Below are 20,324 nucleotides of genomic sequence, written 5' to 3'. Positions count from 1 at the left end.
GCACGCAAGAACTCCTCTGGCTGTAAAGTAAATCTGCCTAGCAGTAGCATTAACCCCTTATCAACCCAAGAAGGAAAGCAGGGTAGACTTCAACCTCGGGCACCCATCTCATTTGGGTTCTCACAGACAAATGCAACCAAACCTTACCTGTTTTAAGAAGATGCTGTTTTCCCAAGATCCATACCAGCTCATCTGTATCTGGAAACTCTTCTAGGTAGTCAGCAAAAATAGTAATCTGGTTTTCATACTTGGATAAAACTGAAAAGCAAAGAAACTTAAACAAAATGTAATAGAGGGAACTTGCTTCTATGATTTATTAATATTACCTTTGTCCTGAAGGTAAAAATTAGAGTTTTTTTAGATTCACCACTGGAATCTAATGGAAGCAAATCCTCCTGCTTGAGAAACAAAGACACTTATGGGGCCTCAAAATCTTTTAAGAGAGGGATTTCCTTTTGACCACCTGTTTAGACCTTCCTTTTGTCATGGTCCCATTTGGCACTATCTCTGAATGATGTTTTGGTCACAATTACATGAAACATTTTTTTCTAATGGGGCTTTCTTTGTAAACAGCCACTTTCTAGCTTGTCCTAGTGTGAGTGGAGTACAAGATGAAACAGTAGTACCTGCATACCTGACCTCTTTCCATGTCTAATCAGACCCCAGGGACTAATGTGAGGTTTCTAGCAGCCAGTGGCTTAGAAGGGGCCTATGACAAGCCTGAAACACTATATATACAACTCTGAAAATGTAATATTTTAGCTGGAAGTCCAGATGTTTTATCAGTAATTTAGTGTTTTATTCACTTACAACTTCTACAAAGAAGAATCTTGAAGCAACTGATAAATAGAACTTGTTCTTGGGATTCACAAATGACCATGGTTATCTCTCAACAGAAAGGAACTGAACAAAATACAATTAAATCTCATAAGTTCATAGGCCACACTCTCAGAACTTATGTCCAGGTAATGTGGGATGAGTTAAAATTCACTTCTGTACCGCCTGCAGGGAAAGGATCTGCTAAAAGACTCAAGATTGACTTGTGAAGGGAAGGATCTTATCACAAAAGTTTCCTTTAAGTACTGAGTCGGCCAACAAGTTCATTCGGATTTTTCCATATGAGGCTATGAGAAAACCTGAACAAACATTTTGGCCAAGCCAGTATTTTCTGAGAGAAAGAATATCATAGGTGGTAAATAAGTTTCCGAGCCAGCCCAGAAAAATCTATCTTAACCTATCAGCAGAAAAATGAAATTGTTAGTATATTTCATAGCTTACGGTGCTGTTTCAATGACAAATCATATTTCGAGTTCAAAGCTGAGACAACCGAGCACACATCTTATCATCTCAGCAATTGGAGGCTCCCAGACTAGTAGCTGCAAGGGCTCTCCCAGATCAGCCCCTAAGAGCACCAAGGGAACAGTCTCCTATAAAAAATATCATTGCGGGATGTGTTTAGCTCACTTGAAAGGACAAATTGCTTTCTTCTGGCTTTGTTTTCTAAGGCAGGAGCATGCTGTTTTCATAGAAATAAATGGTCTTTCCTAGAAATAAATAAATGAGTCTTATCTGATCATGAAAACAGACTACTCGGTTGGAGGCTGACGTTGTACTTTGTATCATTTGTATACACTGAAGTCATAATTTGTTTGAAGTTATAATTTTAGAAACACAGCTACCCGGGGATACTGCCCTTCTTGAAATATGTGACAGAAGTCCAGTCTTTCAGGGATTTAGGTAGCCTTTCTCCTCAAGATGTTTTCATCATTAGGGTCACAGCCATGGCGCTATTTCCAATGTACAGAAGTTAGAAATGAGACAGCCATTTCATTCCCCAGTGAAAACTCATCACTGCCAAATCTACCAGGGAGCTTGTGTCACAGCCTTAGCCTTTCTGCCCCTGGCCACAGCCCCTGGCCCATGCTCAGGAAATAGCAGGCTAAAAATGATCATCCAGGTCAGGCCATCCCCAGGAGGTGGTGGACAGAGGTGGCGTAAATCACACTGTGTACCTTCCCACCCCATTCTCCACCCCTCACAGGCAAGAGAAATCAGGTTAAAACAAACATCCAGTGAAGCCTAGAAAAGGGGGGCAGAGGGGAGGGGTGAGTCAGAAAATAAGCAATTTGAGAGAAGTTTGGGAAAGGGGCAACCTCCCTGGCATTCTCCTGGTAGGGATGAGGAAGGTGGTATTGGATGAATGTACAGCATGTATGCATATAAGCCTTGGGCCTTTTTTTAGTACTGGCTGAAAAAAAAATTCTCTATCGCCAACCCTGTCTCAGTGAGTCATTACCCAGCTATCTGGTCAAATTAGTACAGCCCCTACAGCCTGAGAACTGCACTGCTTCATTTGAGATGGCTCTGACCAAAATGATAGCCAAAGAATTTTCCTCTTGCTCTTACACCCCTCACCCCCAGGCCAGGAAAAAGGGCAATTACAGTCTCTATTCTTCCAGAGTCTCCTCTTAGAAAACAGACTCCATGAACGCAGTGTGTCAGCCCATAACCAGCCTGAGTTGAAAACTATACGGATGAAACAAAAGAAAGCCAGACCAGAAGATGAGATTAACAGAAGTACAGAGTGATAACATGAGGAGAGCGTATAAAAGGGAGTCTGGGGAGGATAGAGGGCTTGATCTTCCACAAGAACTCAGAAAGATGAAGAAGCCAACTGGGTTGTGGTTGAGATGCAGAAGTGAAATGGCATTTCCAAACAAATCACTTCTCACTAACAGCAATCCTTCTGAAAAAAAATTTCATAAACTACTTCTGTCTTACCTTAAAATTAACAAATTTTATATTAACAGACTTATATGAGCTCATTGCCCTTTCAACCTGTTTAAAGACATAGGAACTATACAGGCAGAGCTACAAATATTGCAGCTTGGTGGACCAAGAATCAGCTTCTATAAGGTCTGATGGGCAACAGGCTTCACTCTGTTCCATTCTACTTTAATAATCATTAAAAAGAATGAAGTCTCTGCTGGGTTAGCTTAGTAGTCAAATAATAACTGAGAAAAAGATTTCCATAAGCTCCTGGAACCAAAAAGTCTCCCAGTCTTGGGCAAGACGCTCTGTGTACATGCTAGGGCATGCTTTCAACACTCAACCAGGCAGTTGATTAACTATGCCTTAGTCGTCCCTTTCTGCTTATACAGAGCTCAAGGTCAGCCAGAGTGAGAGCTGAGGGCCTTCTCAGGTCTTTCCTGAGCATGCACATAGCCTTGGGACTGTACACATTCCTGAGCAGGCATGTGGTCCTCTAGGTTCCCAAGAATATGCCGGAACTTTTCAAAGTCCCAACAAATATATTATTCTTCAGCTTTACCTTTCAAACTTTTTGGTTATCTACTCCTCAAATAGCTCTGAAGTTAATCATTTGCCTCTAATAGTTTTCCAGAAAAGCCCCCCCACCAACCCAGAGAGGGGGAGGCTATCTGCACCTCCAAGACAAGACAAATAAAGTTTTACATGTGGGGTTTTCCGGGGAATTGCCAGACAGATCAAATAATGACAGCTCTCTAGAAATGAGGATTTACAGTTTCAAACCTGTTCTGCATCCTCCAGGGGTTACCAGGTTGCTGGCTTTCCCTATGGTTGCAAGCTGTGAATTCTCAAGGCCACTGAAAAGCTGGAGAGCAAAAGATGGGCATAGCACAAGTGAAAATGCCACAGAGCTGACTATTATAAGGCAGTCATTTTTCATGAATAAATGAATATTCCACAGATTAGTGCAAACCTTTGGTTAATTTCCAGAGTGCTGCAAAAGTTGGTTCTGATTGTCTTTGCCAATTCTTTTCATTTCTATTATGGGTAGAATTTTCAGAAGTCTTCACTCTGCCATTTTTGCTGATGACTTACTTGAATAATTTGCTTTCCAGTGATTGACTATATTTGTAAGCGTTATTTTGTAAAATGGCAAGTAAATGAAAAAAAATCACTTTAACAGATTTTCTGATAGCACTTAACAAAACTTGTGCATCAAGTCTCCTAGATTCTGTGGGGTTTGTTCCCTACAAACAATAAAAAGACCCTAAAGGGAAATCAAAAGGTCACAGAGTCTCAGGGCCAGAAAAAGCCTGAGACACCACTGAGTATCTTGCTTGTGAAAAAAAAAAAGTGAAAGTGTTAGTTGCTCAGTGTCATCCAACTCTTTGTGACTCCATGGACTGTAGCCCGCCAGGCTCCTCTGTCCATGAGATTCTCCAGCAAGAATACTGGAGTGGGTTGCTATTTCCTCCTCCAGGGGATCTTCCCGATCCAGGGATCGAACCTGGGTCTCCTGCATTGCAGGCAGGTTGTTTACCATCTGAGCCACCAGGGAAGCCCCATACCATTTATAGTTATTGTAAAATATTGACTATGTCCCCTGTTCTGTACTATATGTACTTGTAGCTTATTACAAAGTACTTTGTGCCTCTTAACCCATTACCCTTATCTTCCCCTTCCCACATCTCTCTCCCACCTAGTAACCACTCACTTTTTCTCTGTCAGTCTGTTTCCTTTTTGGTATATTTACTAGTTTAATATACACACATTCAACATATTTTCAGGTCACACCTTCAAAATCATAAGAAAATGGTCAGAGGAGACAGGTATGGTAAGTTCAGTTCAGTCGCTCAGTCGTGTCCGACTCTTTGCGACCCCATGAATCGCAGCACGCCAGGCCTCCCTGTCCATCACCAACTCCCAGAGTTCACTCAAACTCATGTCCCTTGAGTCGGTGATGCCATCAAGCCATCTCATCCTCTGTTGTCCCCTTCTCCTCCTGCCCCCAATCCCTCCCAGCATCAGGGTCTTTTCCAATGAGTCAACTCTTTGCATGAGGTATGGTAAGGGCTGAATATAAATTAATATACTCATTCTATAAACTTTTACAGAGTACCTACTATGTGCTAACGGGGCTTCCCAGGTGGTGCTAGTGGTAAAGAACCCACCTGCCAATGTAAGAGACCTAAGAGGTGTGGGTTCGATCCCTGGGTTGGGAAGATCCCCTGGAGAAGGGCATGGCAACCCACTCCAGTATTCTAGCCTGGAGAATTCCATGGACAGAGGAGCCTGGTGGGCATAGGGTTGCAAAGAGTCAGACGCGACAGAAGCAACTTAGCACGCACATACATACTATATGCTAAGCACAATGGAAAAGGCATCACTGAGATGTAGCCTCCATTGTCCAAAGCATTTAATCTAGTAGAGAGGATAGGTCTGCAAACAAACAACAATAAGTACTATAAGAAAGGAAAGTGGGAGAGAAGAGATCAAGATGGTGGAGTAAGAAGAAGTGGAGCCTACCTCCTGCTACAAATGCATCTAAAATACACCTACACGTGGAACAATTCTCACTGAAACTAACTGGAAACTGGCAGAAGCACTCCTGTACAACCAAGGTTGTAAGAACAATACACACATAATCCAGTAGGAAGGGAAGAAAAGTAATCAGGTCAAGACCTGTGCCCCTGGGAGGGGAATCAGAAGAAAAGGGAGGTTGCATAGGTGGGGTGTGATCAGGTCAAGCCACAGACTGGGTGTCCCAGACCTAGGGTCCTATGTAGAGGAGACAAGCCCGCTTGGCTAGCCAGAGGACTGGACTCCACTCATAAGGAGGGCATGCATTGGCTGTCTTTGAGGCAGGGCAGAGAAAGATTTGCTCTGAGCCCTCTGGGTTTCCAACAACCAGCTAGCCATGCACCCCAGCCCAAAGTACCAAGCAACACTCCCATCCTGTCTATTCTGTGTCATGGCACAGCAATTGGATCTGGGGAAGCCATCACCAGGGAAAAGACTTGACCATGGGACACAGAGGTGACCAAGTCCCAGGGTAATGCCTGAGTGGGGCAGCAATGGCCATTGTTGACACCTACTCAAACAGCAACCCCCAGAAGTCGCCCAGATCTCAGACGGCAGCCACCCACCACAGCTCACCCCCCACCTTGATACACACAGAGTGATCACAAGGGCCCCACCCACCATATGCAGCAGTTCTACAACACGGCAGGAATAGCTGAGGCTCGGAACAGTGATCAGCTGTGAGAGACAAAGGAGAACTGCCCCTGAGGCAAGGCAGAGAGAGGTCTGGCTTAGCAGCTCTGGGTTTCTTGTGACCACTTTGCCATGCACACCAGCCTGAGACCAGTGAATACTCTGGTCCTGCTCAACCCATGCCATAGTGCTGAACTGGATCTGGGGTGCCCACGACAGAGGAAAAGATTCAACCATGGGACACAGAGGTCTGAGTGGAACTTTCTTAGCTCTTACTGAAGCAGTGCCTCAGAACCCGCCAGATGTCTGACAGCAGCCACTGCACCACAGCTGACCTCCCAATAGACATGGAGAGTTCACACAGGCGCCATCTTTCCTGTAGAGAGGTTCCATAACAGGGTGGGGGTGGTGAAGGCTGTGAGGGACAAAGGGGATCTGCACCTGAAGCTATGTCTGAGTGAAGCTGTGGACATCTATGCAGGCAGTCAGCACATGGGGCCCCACTTGCTTTAGCATTCCCCTTCTCTGGGGCAAAGGTCCTAGTGTGAGGAGGAGAGAAAAACAGAGTCAGCTCAGGCCCCACCCCTGAGAGGGTGGTGACAGCCACTGAGCAGAGAGGAAGCCCCATCTCACACTCACCACCAGCTCTAGCTGCTCTGTCTCCAGCCACACCCATTACCCAGGTGATAGTGGCCAGTGCACTGAGGAAAGATGTGACTTGTGTTCACATCAAATCCAGCTCTCACACCAAACGCACTGGGCACACACAGTCTGTATAGAAATGGTTCCACCGAGAATGACTTGTGTTCACATCAAATCCAGCTCTCACACCAAACACACTGGGCACACACAGTACAGAGATGGTTCCACTGAAAAATACACTTTTAAGACTGCAATACACAACTGTTTCACCTAAACTCATAGAGGCAAGAAAGTCAAGCAAAATGAAAAGGCGCAGTAACTACTCTCAATTGAAAAAGCAAGAGAAAATCCCTGAAAAATAATGAAAGAGAAACAAAAGAGATTTAAAAAAACAGAAATAAAAAAATTTACAAGATAAAGAATTCAAAACATTGATAATAAAAATGTTAACTGAATTAGGGAAAACAATTGATGTAATCGAGAACATTTCAGCAAGGAACTAGAAAACACTAAAAAGACCCAGTCAGAAATGAATAATTTAATAGCTGAAATAAAAGATACACTAGAAGGAATGAATAGCAGACAAAGTAATACAGAGGAACACGTAAGTGATCTAGAAGTCAGAAAAATGGAAACCACACAATCAGAACAGCAGTAGGAAAAGCAAATTAAAAAAAATAATAATAAAGCAACTGAAGATTCCTGGGACAACATTAAGCATCCAAATATTTGCATTATATGGGTTCCAGAAGGAGAAGAGAAAGAAAGGAAGATCAAAAATGTATTTGAAGAAATTATGCCTGAAAACTCCCAAACCTGAAGAAGGAAACAGATATACAGGTATATATAGACTGAGCACACACAGTCTGTATAGAAACAGATATACAGGTATAGGAATCACACAGGATCCCAAATAAGATAAACTCAAACAGACCCATACCAACATATATCATAATCAAAATGGCAAAAGTAAATGATAAAGACAGGATTCTAAAGGCAGCAGAAGAAAAACAAGAGTCATTTGCAAGGCAGCCTCCATAAGGCTATCAGCTGATTTCTCTGCAGAAACCTTGCAGGCCAGAAAGGAGTGACATGATATATTTAAAGTGCTAAAAGGTAAAAACTTGCAACCTAGGACAATCTACCCAGCAAAATTATCATTTAGAAGGAGAAATAAAGAACTTCTCAGATAAACAAAAATTAAAAGAGTTCCTCAATACTAAATGTACAATAAAAGAAAAGCTGAAGGATCTTTTCTAAATGGAGAAGTAGTAAGAATCTATAGTAAAGGGAAAATCCCACTAGGAAAGGCAAATAAATATGTAGTAAGGACTGGGGTCAAACACTTAAATAAGCCAGTATGTAAATTAAAAGGCAAAAAAATTATATAAGCAATTATAACTACAATAAACAGTAAAGGGATAATATTGAAGATGTAGACTGTGATATGACATCAAAAAACACAAAATGATTAAAAAATGGTAAAACCTGATTTAAATGATTTAAAAATGAGCAGACCTGAACAGACTTTTTTCCCAAAGAAGACATACAGATGGCTAACCACTATATGAAAAGATACTCAACATCACTAATTATCAGAGAAATGCAAATCAAAGTAACAAGGAGATATGATCTCACACCTGTCAGAATGGCTATCATCAAAAAGCCTACAAATAACAAATGTTGGAAACAACGTGAAGAAAAGAGAACCTGTGTACACTGCTGGTGGGAAGGTAAATTTGTGCAGCCACTATGGAGAACAGTATGGAGGTTCCTCAATAAATTAAAAACAGAACTACCACATGATCAAGCAATTCTACTGATAATATACTCAGAAAAAAATGAAAACACTAATTCAAAAAGATACATACACCCCAAAATTCATAGCAGCACTATGTACAATAGCCAAGATATGGAAGCAACCCAAGAGCCCATCAACAGCTGAATAGATGAATAAGATGTGGTATATATATATATATATATATATATATATACATACACACACATACATACAATGGAATACTACTTGGTCATAAAAAGGATGAAATACTGCCATTTGCAGCAACATGGATAGACCTAGAAAATACTATGTTTAGTGAAATAAGTGAGATCAATACAAATGCAGTATGATATCACTTATATGTGCAATATAAAAAATAATAATGCAAATATATATGTAAAACAGAAACAGACTTACAGATAAAGAAAACAAATTAATGGTTACCAAAGGGGAGAGAGAAGGGGAGAAGGGCAAATTAGGGGTATGGGATTAAGAGATAAAAACTACTATGTATAAGATAGTGAAGCAACAAGTATATATTGCATATAGCAAAGGAAATTATAGCCAACATCTTGTAGTAGCTTTTAATAGAGTATAAGCTGTAAAAATATTGAATCACAGTGCTGTATACCTGAAACTAATATAAATCGACTACATTTCAATTTAAAAAAGGAAAGTGATGTGGAAGGCAACAAATGATTAATTTGGGGATGAAAAGACCTTCAACAACCTTCAAAAGGTAGCATCAAAGCTGAGCCTCAGGACTTCCCTGGCAGTCCAGTGCTTAAGACTCTGTGCTTCCCAGCCAGTGGGAATTTGCTGTATGATGCAGAGAGCTCAAGCCCAGTGCTCTGACAACCTAGAGGAGTGGGATGGAACGGGAGGTAGGAGGGAAGTTCAAGAGGGAGGGGACACATGTATACCTATGACGGACTCATGTTGATGTATGGCAGAAATCAATACAATATTGTAAAGTAATTATCCTCCAACTAAAAATGAATAAATTTAAAAACTAAAAATAAAAAGATATAAAAAAAAAAAGACTCCATGCTCCCACTGCAGGGAGCACCGGTTCGGTGCCTAGTCAGGGAACTGACATCCTACATGCCGAGCAGTGTGGCCAAAAATTAAAAAAAAAAAAAAAATCTGAACTTTAGTGAAAAAAAAAAGATAAAAAAAAGTGAGATGGGGGAAGGGAAGAAACTCCTGGTTGGAGGAACACCAAAAGGATTTGGCAAGCATGTGGGATGGGTCTAGGAAAAGTGAGACAGAGAGTAAAAAATAACTTGTATTTTTCAAGTGTGGGTGATGAAATGGTAGCAGAAAAACATAGTGGTGGGGGGTAGGGGGTAATAATCTTGATCCAGCCAGAACATGTTAGATTCATGGATTTGCTTGACAAAGCAATGAGAGGCTATAAAAAATGCAGAGGAAAATCAACCTGCACAGGGGTCGCATAGAGGTGCTTGGTAGATGGCAGGTTGATTAGCAGAGCTGAGGAAAGCAGGAGGAATCCAGAAGAATAAAACTCAGCCTAAAATGTACCTTCATCCCCTTCCTCCTGGGTCCATGTAGTGTCCTGGTCTTCCCAGCCTCTGCTCATCCATGCATAGGCCCTGCCCCCATTTTCATTTCTCTTCCTCCCAGTGCCCTGCTTTTCTGACACCCAAGAATTTTGAAAATAAAGAACTAGATAGCAATTCTTAGCATTTCAAAGGGGATTTTTCACATTCAAAACTGCAAGTTTCCTCGAATTTATTCAGCGAGTCACACCTCAGTGATGCTGGGTTGTCAAAGAATGCCAAAGACATGAATGATTTCTCTACAGACCAGTGTAAACTCTAGACTTAGGCTAGAAAACCTTAGCCAAAGAGTCACCATTCAGCTAAAGTTTATGACTTTTTGAGATTCTATTGAGCTGACTAGTATTGGTGGTAGTGCAAGACAGGAATCTGCTCCTGAGAGATTTCAGGACGAGTCAGCAAAGAGATAACCAGTCCCGTTGTCAAGGGAACCATTGCTAAGTGATAAGACCCTTTGGTTTTCAGCTAGAAAAAGCAATTGGGCCGTAGAAACTTGGCCCCTCAAAACCAACATTTCTTAAAGATTTCAGTCAGTTCATCTTATTGGCAACAATGGTAGAATCAAATGCAATTAAAAAATGGACTCTTTCTGGTTTTCTTTAAAGTGACAAGTTTGAAAAGCTTATCGTCTTGTAAAGTATATTCTGTTTGCTTTTTACACTTCAGTTCAGTTCAGTTCAGTCGCTCAGTCATGTCCAATTCTTTGCAACCCCATGAATCGCAGCACGCCAGGCCTCCCTGTCCATCACCAACTCCTGGAGTTCACTCAGACTCATGTCCATCGAGTCAGTGATGCCATCCAGCCATCTCATCCTGTCGTCCCCTTTTCCTCCTGCCCCCAATCCCTCCCAGCATCAGAGTCTTTTCCAATGAGTCAACTCTTTGCATGCGGTGAATTATTGCCTGCTGTTTGCTACCTGAAATGCCTTATGATACACCCATGAAGAAATGGGATTCCATATACAAATGGGTCAGGAATGTACTTAACACAGAGACTACTGAATCTCTAGATGGCTGCTTCTTTCTGCTTTTGATAAGGTAACTCTGATCTTCTTGAACAGATGCATTTTTCAGAAGAATAAAAATATGCTACTTTTATAATGGTTATCTTTGTTGATTAGGCATATAAAGAGGGTAGCACACTGGAGGGAGGGGGAGGGAAGGAGGAAAAGTATTTGGTCACTTTATAATTCAAAATTTGAGGCAAATTCCACAAACTGAGGTGAGAATCACCCTGATTCTTCATCAGTGGGTTTTGTTGTTCTTAAGAATCAACCTGTTTTTATGGAAAGCATGGTTATATTCCCAAGGAAGACCATGTCACATTAGTGCCAGTGTTACATCATCCAGTGGGTCCACAGCAAGCCTCCATTGTATATATCTTTGATTTTGGACAGTATGCAAACCAAAAAGCAGCAATACCCAAATACAGAGCTTATATTTCATGTAGGAAGCAAGACAATGTGACAATATTTAGTCAGAATGAGTGTGTCAAATGGTTTTTCTCTAACATTAAAAAGAAAAACATTGGGCATGGCTTTTATTTTGTCATGGTGAAGAAAAGGAGGAGTCACCCCTCCTGAAAATAGCTCTAGCTTAAGAACCCTAAAATGTAAGTTCTAGTCCCACTCTGCCACTAACTAGCTATGTGACCTTGGAAAACTTACTGTACTTCTTTGGGCCTCAATTCTCCATCTATAAAATGACAAGCATATGTTTTCAAATAGCATATCATAACTCATCAGTTGGTTGTGTGTGTATAAATTGGATTGAAATATAAAATTTACTTCTCATTGTATTCTTGGGTTTATTTTTTTTTAATTTTATTTTATTTTTAAACTTTACATAATTGTAATAGTTTTGCCAAATATCAAAATGAATCTGCCACAGGTATACATGTGTTCCCCATCCTGAACCCTCCTCCCTCCTCCCTCCCCATTCCATCCCTCTGGGTCGTCCCAGTGCACCAGCCCCAAGCATCCAGTATCGTGCATCGAACCTAGACTGGCAACTCGTTTCATAAACATGTAAAATATTCTTGGGTTTAAAAAGTTGGAATATCACTGGTCTAGACATATGCTATCCAATACAGTAACCACGTGCAGCTGCCTACATTTAAATTAATTCAAGTTAAACACAACAGACTGGTTCCAAATAGGAAAAGGAGTACATCAAGGCTGTATATTGTCACCCTGCTTATTTAACTTATATGCAGAGTACATCATGAGAAACTCTGGGCTGGAAGAAGCACAAGCTGGAATCAAGATTGCCGGGAGAAATATCAAGAACCTCAGATATGCAGATGAAACCACCCTTATGGCAGAAAGTGAAGAGGAACTAAAAAGCCTCTTGATGAAAGTGAAAGAGGAGAGTGAAAAAGTTGGCTTAAAGCTCAACATTCAGAAAACGAAGATCATGGCATCTGGTCCATCACTTCATGGGAAATAGATGGTGAAACAGTGGAAACAGTGTCAGACTTTATTTTGGGGGGCTCCAAAACCACTGCAGATGGTGATTGCAGCCATGAAATTAAAAGACGCTTACTCCTTGGAAGAAAAGTTATGACCAACCTAGATAGCATATTGAAAAGCAGAGACATTACTTTGCCAACAAAGGTTCGTCTAGTCAAGGCTATGGTTTTTCCAGTGGTCATGTATGGATGTGAGAGTTGGACTGTGAAGAAGGCTGAGTGCCGAAGAATTGATGCTTTTGAACTGTGGTGTTGGAGAAGACTCTTGAGAGTCCCTTGGACTGCAGGGAGATCCAACCAGTCCATTCTAAAGGAGATCAGCCGTGGGTGTTCTTTGGAAGGAATGATGCTAAAGCTGAAACTCCAGTACTATGGCCACTTCATGGGAAGAGTTGACTCATTGGAAAAGACTCTGATGCTGGGAGGGATTGGGGGCAGGAGGAAAAGGGGACGACAGAGGATGAGATGGCTGGATGGCATCACCGACTCGACGGATGTGAGTCTGAGTGAACTCTGGGAGTTGGTGATGGACAGGGAGGCCTGGCGTGCTGCGATTCATGGGGTCGCAAAGAGTCGGACATGACTGAGTGACTGAACTGAAACACAACTAAAAATTAAGTTAGTTGCATTAGCCACATTTCAAGCACTCAACAGCCACATGTGCTAGTGGCTACCATACTGGACAGCACGGTTGTAGAATAGTTTTGTCATCACAGTTCTATTGCCGTCCTATTCTAACAGTGTTTTTATGATTCTACTGGAGGTGACGGTAGGGTGGGTTGTTAGGAGGGGTACTCTAAGCTCTTAGAAAAGAATATAGGTTCACTTGTCTCTTTCTTAAGAGATTCTGTGTAAATTTCTAAATAAATGAGCCAGCAATTGTTTATTAAGTTCCATACTTGGTTCTGTGAGTAATACAGAGGAAACATCCTCATACACATTCACTAAATGTTAAATGAACAAGCGAAGACATCATAAAGTCATAATCTAGTTAAACACACGAACCTTAGGTAAAAGGAAAGAGCTAAAAATAAAAGGTAATGTACATAGGCAAGTGTTGATAATAACTAAGTACTGTCGAAATTCAGAAATGGGGGAAATCCCCGAGTATTAGAGTCATCAGGGAAGATTTCAAGGAGGATGTAGGATGTGAACTGGTCCCTAAATTACCGCTTGGTCCCTAAATGAGCAGAGATGAGTGGGGAGAATATTCCAGATGAGGGGAACACCTCACGTGTGTGTCAGAGATGGGGACAGGTTCCAGAGAATACTGAGCAATGAGATTAAATAGGTGGCTCGGGACTGGATTGTACAGAGTGGAAAGCAAGCAGTTGCGTCCATGTCTGAGTAAAGCCATTAACAGTGTTCAGAGTGCTTTCACATGATCCTGTGACAGCCCCTTGAGATAGCCATGGCAAGGATCATTACTTTCATGACCTTCCATTGAGTCTCAGGTGATATGACTTGCCCAGGGTTATATAGTTAATGAACGGTATAACCAGGGTTCAAACTGAGTTCATCTTATTCTCCATTCAGTATTCTTCCCACTATATCTTGCTGCTATGATAAAAGCTTGATGTGAGGCACTAGAGAGAAGGAGACCAAGGAGAAATTTGTAATAATCCAGGCATGAAGTGTTGAAGGCCTGGCCTAAGGTGGCAAGAAACCAGATACTCTGATTATATAACATCCTATAAAGCAGACTGACAATGCAATACCCACTGTTTATAGGGGAGACTAAGAGTAGACAGTCTGAGGTTGGAACAGTGTAGTTATTTTTAACTGCAAATGATCTAAACTACCCCCAAAGGAATAAATATTAACAATATAATTCATATACCGTGTCTGGATTTTTCCGGACAGCTGAAGGCAATGTTTTGGACACGGTTGCTAAGCAAACAACACTTTATATGTCTATGCATTTTTATGAGCCATTTCTAACTTGATAGTGTTTCTCTCCCCTGTCAATTTCAATGTTCATTTCTCAGAACTAATCAGTCATATGATTTCTTACCTCATCTACATTTCCAGTGAGAAAGGACTAGTGCATAAATGTCAAGGAGCTACAGGCCTTGCAGTTTTTCCACACTATTTAGTAAAACTAATTATTAGCTTAGCAATTAATTACCTAATAATGATTTACTAAGAAAACACTAAAGCACACCTTTGCCAGACTAATCTTAAAGGATTTCTCCACCCATGTCACTAAGCTGGTCAGAAACTTCCATGGACTTCTAAGATTGCTCCAATGTATAGGAATCAAATACAAATTCATCGACCTGGCATTTGAGACCCTCTCCAATACGGACATGACTGAAGTGACTTAGCAGCAGCAGCAGCAGCCAATACAGCCATGTCCTACGTTTCTAATTGTTCCCCACTGCTCATTACTCCTTCATGAGATCTACTCTTTTCAGACAATATAAACCACATGATACACGGGAGACTCTTTGCTCATTCATGTCCTACTTGCACTTAATTCCTACCTCAAATACAAATGGCTTCCCAGGTGGCTCAGTGGTAAAGAATCCACCTACCAATGCAGGAAATGCAGAAGACACAGGTTCGATTCCTGGTTCAGGAAGATCCCCCAGAGAAGACACCCACTCCAATGTTCTTGCCTGGGAAATCCCATGGGCAGAGTAGCCTGGTGGGCTGCAGTCCATGGGGTCAAAAGGAGTTGGACATGATTTAGCAACTGAGCATGCATGCCTACCTCAAATACTACCTTCTCTATGAACATTTCTTCCTCAGTCTTCCCACCAAAAGAAGCACTTGCTCCTTCCTCTAAGCTTCTATATATAGTTCTTTATTTATATCTCCCTAATGGCCCTGGGCACTTTGTACTTTAGGTTATTGTTATTTGCAGGCATGTCATCTCTCTGCTATTGGAATGTACTCCCATCTCAGCCCATGTAGTGTTCATCTCTATATCCCCTATAGCCCTGATCATAATGCCCTGCAGTAAGTTTTCCCCTAAGGGCCTTCAAATGTTTATTGAATGAATGGGGACACTAACTAAAGTCCAAAAACTGGTTTATAGGTCCACCTAAAGAGAGTTGGACTGTGAAGAAAGCTGAGCGCCGAAGAATTGATGCTTTTGAACTGTGGTGTTGGAGAAGACTCTTGAGAGTCCCTTGGACTGCAAGGAGATCCAACCAGTCCATTCTAAAGGAGATCAGCCCTGGGTGTTCTTTAGAAGGAATGATGCTCAAGCTGAAACTCCAGTACTTTGGCCACCTCATGCGAAGAGTTGACTCATTGGAAAAGACTCTGATGCTGGGAAGGATTGGGGGCAGGAGGAAAAGGGGACGACAGAGGATGAGATGGCTGGATGGCATCACCGACTCGATGGACGTGAGTTTGAGTGAACTCTGGGAGTTGGTGATGGACAGGGAGGCCTGGTGTGCTGCGATTCATGGGGTCACAAAGAGTCGGACATGACTGAGCGACTGAACTGAACTGAACTGAAACATTGATTTAATAATCCTTTACTGATTGCCCTTCATATGACCAGAACTGGGCTAGGCCCTGGGAACAGCAACATATTTTAAGCAACATCAAGTCTAATGGAAAGAGAAAGAAAAGGATAGTTAATTTTGATACAGTATGGTCAGTGTCTGCACATGGGGCTAGGGCAGAACAGCAGAGGGTTGTGTAAGTCAGTCTAGGGTCCAGAGAAGGCTTTGGGGAGAAAGGTGATGGCAGGACTTAGCCTTAAAGGATGAAAGTTAAGCCTATTGGGCAGAGGAAGGATGTTCCAGGTCAAGGAGAAACTTGTACCAAATCACTGAGAGCTGAGAGACTGGAATTGTGATGCCACATGGAGACCATCAAAGGTTGAGGTTAATGGGGTACACAGGGCTGGGAGATACTGGCCTTAGAAGCCTTGGTAAAAATTCTGGATTTAACCCAGGCTTCATGGAGCCTCTGAAGGGTTTCAAAGACATCCAAAAGGAAGTCTAGGTATTGCACTATTTGCAGAACACAAGCAGTGCAGCAAATAATTGCCTATAATGTAGGCTGTTGTGTTTTTTTTAACATTCATTATCAAATTAAATTTGGTTAAGAAACAAAATGAAAACTTTCTTTATCAAGGAAGGGGTTAAGGTGAGTCTCTGTCTTACCACACGTTCAGTGGTACAGCACAACTGGAAAAACTCTGAATTCTTCCCAGAAACAGTACTCTTCATTTGGAGCACTTTTCCAGTTTTCTTCTCTGTTTACAGCCATCTCACCCGCTTCCCAGACCACAGGAATTTTCCCCACACCCTTTCAACATCACACTTCATTAGTAAATGTTGCTAGCAGACATATGATGTTTAAAAATTCTTTACCTTCAAGGTAATGTAAAATTATACTGCCAGACTGAAGTTTTTTGGATTACATAAAATTATATGTGTACTTTAACTTTCAAAACAAAAGATGTACCCCAAGCTCATCCTAAGACAAATTCCTGTAAAGTGAACTTGATTTTTCAATGTTATTCTATGATGATTTGAGCCGCATTACCCAAGAAAAGATAATCTAATCCCATCCAAAAAAGGTACAACTTGTATTTAAATGGTTCTTTAGCCCTGATGTGCACTCTATGTACCAGACACCAGAAAAATAAATATCTATCTACCCACAAGCATGAAAGACTCAACCCATCAACCACAGCGATAATACTTTCTAATATCTTGACATGCTAAACAACACAGGTCCATTTTTAATCCCTAAAAGTGGCTCTTCACAGTGACTTTTCTTATTCTCAGCCATCAGTTCTTTCATTAATACTAAGTTAAATCATTCTAAGTTAAATTAATTCAAAGTTAAAATGTCCTTTTATTGCATCTACACTAGCAATTACACTTTTAGGTTTATAGCCAAGAAAAATGAGTACTCATGCTCAGCTGGTAAAGAAGACTGCAATGCAGGAGACCCCAGTTTGATTCCTGGGTCAGGAAGATTCCCTGGAGAAGGGATAGGTTACCCATTCCAGTGTTCTGGGGCTTCCATGGTGCTTCAGATGGTAAAGAATCTGCCTGCAATGTGGGAGACCTGGATTCGATCCCTGAGTTGGGAATATCTCCTGGAGAAGCGAACAGCTACCCACTCCAGTATTCTTGTCTGGAGAATTCTATGGATAGAGGAGCTGGCAGGCTATAGTCCATGGGGTTTCAAAGAGGCGGACATGACTGAGCAACTTTCACTTTCATGTCCACCAAGAAACATGGTCAAAAACATTCATAGCAGCTTTATTCATAATATCCAAGACCTAAAAACAACCCAAATGCCTTATGACACAGGTACGATAGACTGAACGCTTGTGTCCACCCAAAAATTGCATGTTGAAGCCCTAATCCCCAGTGGGATGGTACAAGAGGTGGGGTCTTCAGGAGGTAATTAGGTTATGTGGGTGGAGCCCTCATGAATGCAATTAGTGTCCTTTATAAAAAGAGACATCAAAGAGATGACCTCTCTCCACCATATGAGGACACAGTAAGATGGGGGCCGTCTGCAGCCAAGGAAGAGGGACCTCATCAGTTACCTAATCTGCTAGTGCCATGATCTAGGGCTTCCCAGCCTCCAGAACTGTGAGGGAAAAAAATGTCTGTTGCTTAATCCACCCAGTCTATGGAATTTTGTTATAGCAGCCTGAATTGACTAAGACAAGGACAATGGATACATTGTGGTAAATCACACATGGAAATGGTACACAGCAACAAAAAAGAGTTAACTAATAATATATGCAAAACATGGATAGATCTCACATACATTATGTTAAACAAAAAGAAACCAGACACAAAACAATACATATAATACAATTCTATTTATATAAAGTTTGGAATCAGGAAAAGTTAATCTATGATAATAGCAGTCAGAGTAGTTGTTGCCCTTGGGAAAAGATGCTGACTAAAAGGAGGCAAGAGAGAACCTTCTAGGGGACCAGAAATATTCTGTCTTGATATGGGTGGTGGTTACTCATATGAAAATTTCATTGAGTTGTACACTTAAGATTTGGGTACTTTATTGTCTGTAAGGAATACTTCAATTCAAGAAAAAAGAAAAAGATAAATTCTTACAGTGGGTATTTCTGGTACAGATTGGCAATGCAAATCAAAAGTATGCTAACAACAAAATATTATTTTGTTATCAGGAGATATAGTTATGAATTTATCCCTGTACACACACACAGATCAAATCCAACTGCAAGTAGTTTGGGGTTTTAGATATTATTCAGATTTAAGGCTAATTTAATTGGATTTTTCGATTTATAGCACTTCAAAATGCTCTCTATTTTTACAGGCTCATTTTGATTTGAAGCTCACTTCATCTGAGAAATATTTTTAATTTGTTCCCTAAATCTTAATGAAATAAAACATAGTAGACTGAAGAGAACACTAACCTATGAATTGGAAGAGCTAGGTTCTACTTCTGCTCTTCAACTAGCCAAGTCACCTTGGGCCAATCTTCAAGCTAAGATTGCCTTTCCTTATCCATAAAATGGTGATAATATTTTCCTCTCTACAGAGCTGTAGTGAGGTTCAAATGACAGAATGGATGTGAAAGTACTTTGTAAAATTTAAAGAAGTATTAATATCCCCAAAGCTGAGTTTAATAACTTGTGTAGCCAATAGAAAATATGCTTAAATTTCAAAGCTTGTATTTCAGTTTTACTTATCTTTCATTTCACCAGAGTCAGGATTATCAAGTACACTCAAATTCTAAGATCTTTGAAAAGTTGAAATAATTCTATTGAAAATAGATATGTTCAGGGAAGTAGAGTTAATAGCTGTCTTCCTCGTTTTTTTCTAATTATGACTTCTAGATGTAGTTCTAGCAGTGTAATATACATTATATTCAGTTCTCGCTTCTAGAACTTTGAACTGTTTCTGCAACACAGTCACAATAGTTTCCCTCTCCATTATGAACTTCACAATATTTGACCCTGAAGGATGCTCCCATTTCTACCCTCTACTATCCATTATGACCACTATAGAAAAATTTTTAAATGCTCTGAAGTCCTTGTTAGAGCCTTGACTATTCCTTGTCAGAGAGCCCCCAATGGAAGTTCTTTTGTGTCACCTTTGAAAGCTTGTTTCTCTGATGAGAGGAAGTGATATAGGCCAGAGTAGCCTCAAAATGCCTCCTATCATCAACTATTCTTTCCAACACATCCAGCAGGAAACTCCTGATTGGAGAGCCATGCAGTGTGAGAGGAACCTGGATAAATTATGGAGATTTGGCTTCAAGGCCTCCAATGGTTCCTATTCCTGGAGGTTTTGTTCTTAGTTCCACAGCTAAGCTCCCCAAACTAGAAGAGCCTGCAGATAAACAAAACAGACTAGAGAAGGTAAATCCTGAGCCTCTCAAGACCCTTGAGAAACATTCCCTTTAGGCATTAAGCCCTAGTTAAGAAGTCTTTGCTGAGCCTACTAAGCTATGGGATAGAGATTAATTTTACAAAAGTATATCAACAGCAGCCAGAAAGGCTAGCTGACAAGGAAAGAGACAGAAAACCAAGAAAAACTAACATGGATTCACACATACACACACACACACACACACACACACACACTAAATGGCCTATGATCAGTTATGCCATATTGCAAGGACAAACATTAAATTACATTTCAATAGGCCTTAGGATGGGCTTCCAGGTGGCTCAGTAGTAAAGAATCTGCCTGCCAATGCAGGAGATGAGGGTTTGATCCCTGGGTCAGGAAGATCCTTTGGATGAGAAAATTACAACCCATTCCAGTACTCTTGACTGGAAAATCATCCCATGGACAGAGGAGCCTGGAAGGCTACAGTCCTTGGGGTTGCAAAGAGTCAGATACAACTGAGCACACACATGCATACAAGCCTTAGAATACCACTA

The 20,324-nt window shown here is 41.1% G+C and overlaps 1 protein-coding gene across 2 annotated transcripts in view; it reads right to left on the bottom strand.

Moving 5' to 3' along the window:
• Nucleotides 1-20,324, bottom strand: part of ATG4A (autophagy related 4A cysteine peptidase) — a 79,971-nt gene that overhangs the window by 34,417 nt on the left and 25,230 nt on the right. For both annotated transcript variants that reach the window (XM_055564757.1, XM_055564758.1), the window contains exon 2: nucleotides 148-258. In XM_055564757.1, coding sequence (XP_055420732.1) covers nucleotides 148-258 — 111 coding nt within the window. The remainder of the gene's footprint in view (nucleotides 1-147; nucleotides 259-20,324) is intronic.

Source organism: Bubalus kerabau, chromosome X (assembly GCF_029407905.1).
Source record: "Bubalus kerabau isolate K-KA32 ecotype Philippines breed swamp buffalo chromosome X, PCC_UOA_SB_1v2, whole genome shotgun sequence".
NCBI lineage: Eukaryota > Metazoa > Chordata > Mammalia > Artiodactyla > Bovidae > Bubalus > Bubalus kerabau.
This window is presented reverse-complemented; position numbering and strand designations above follow the sequence as displayed.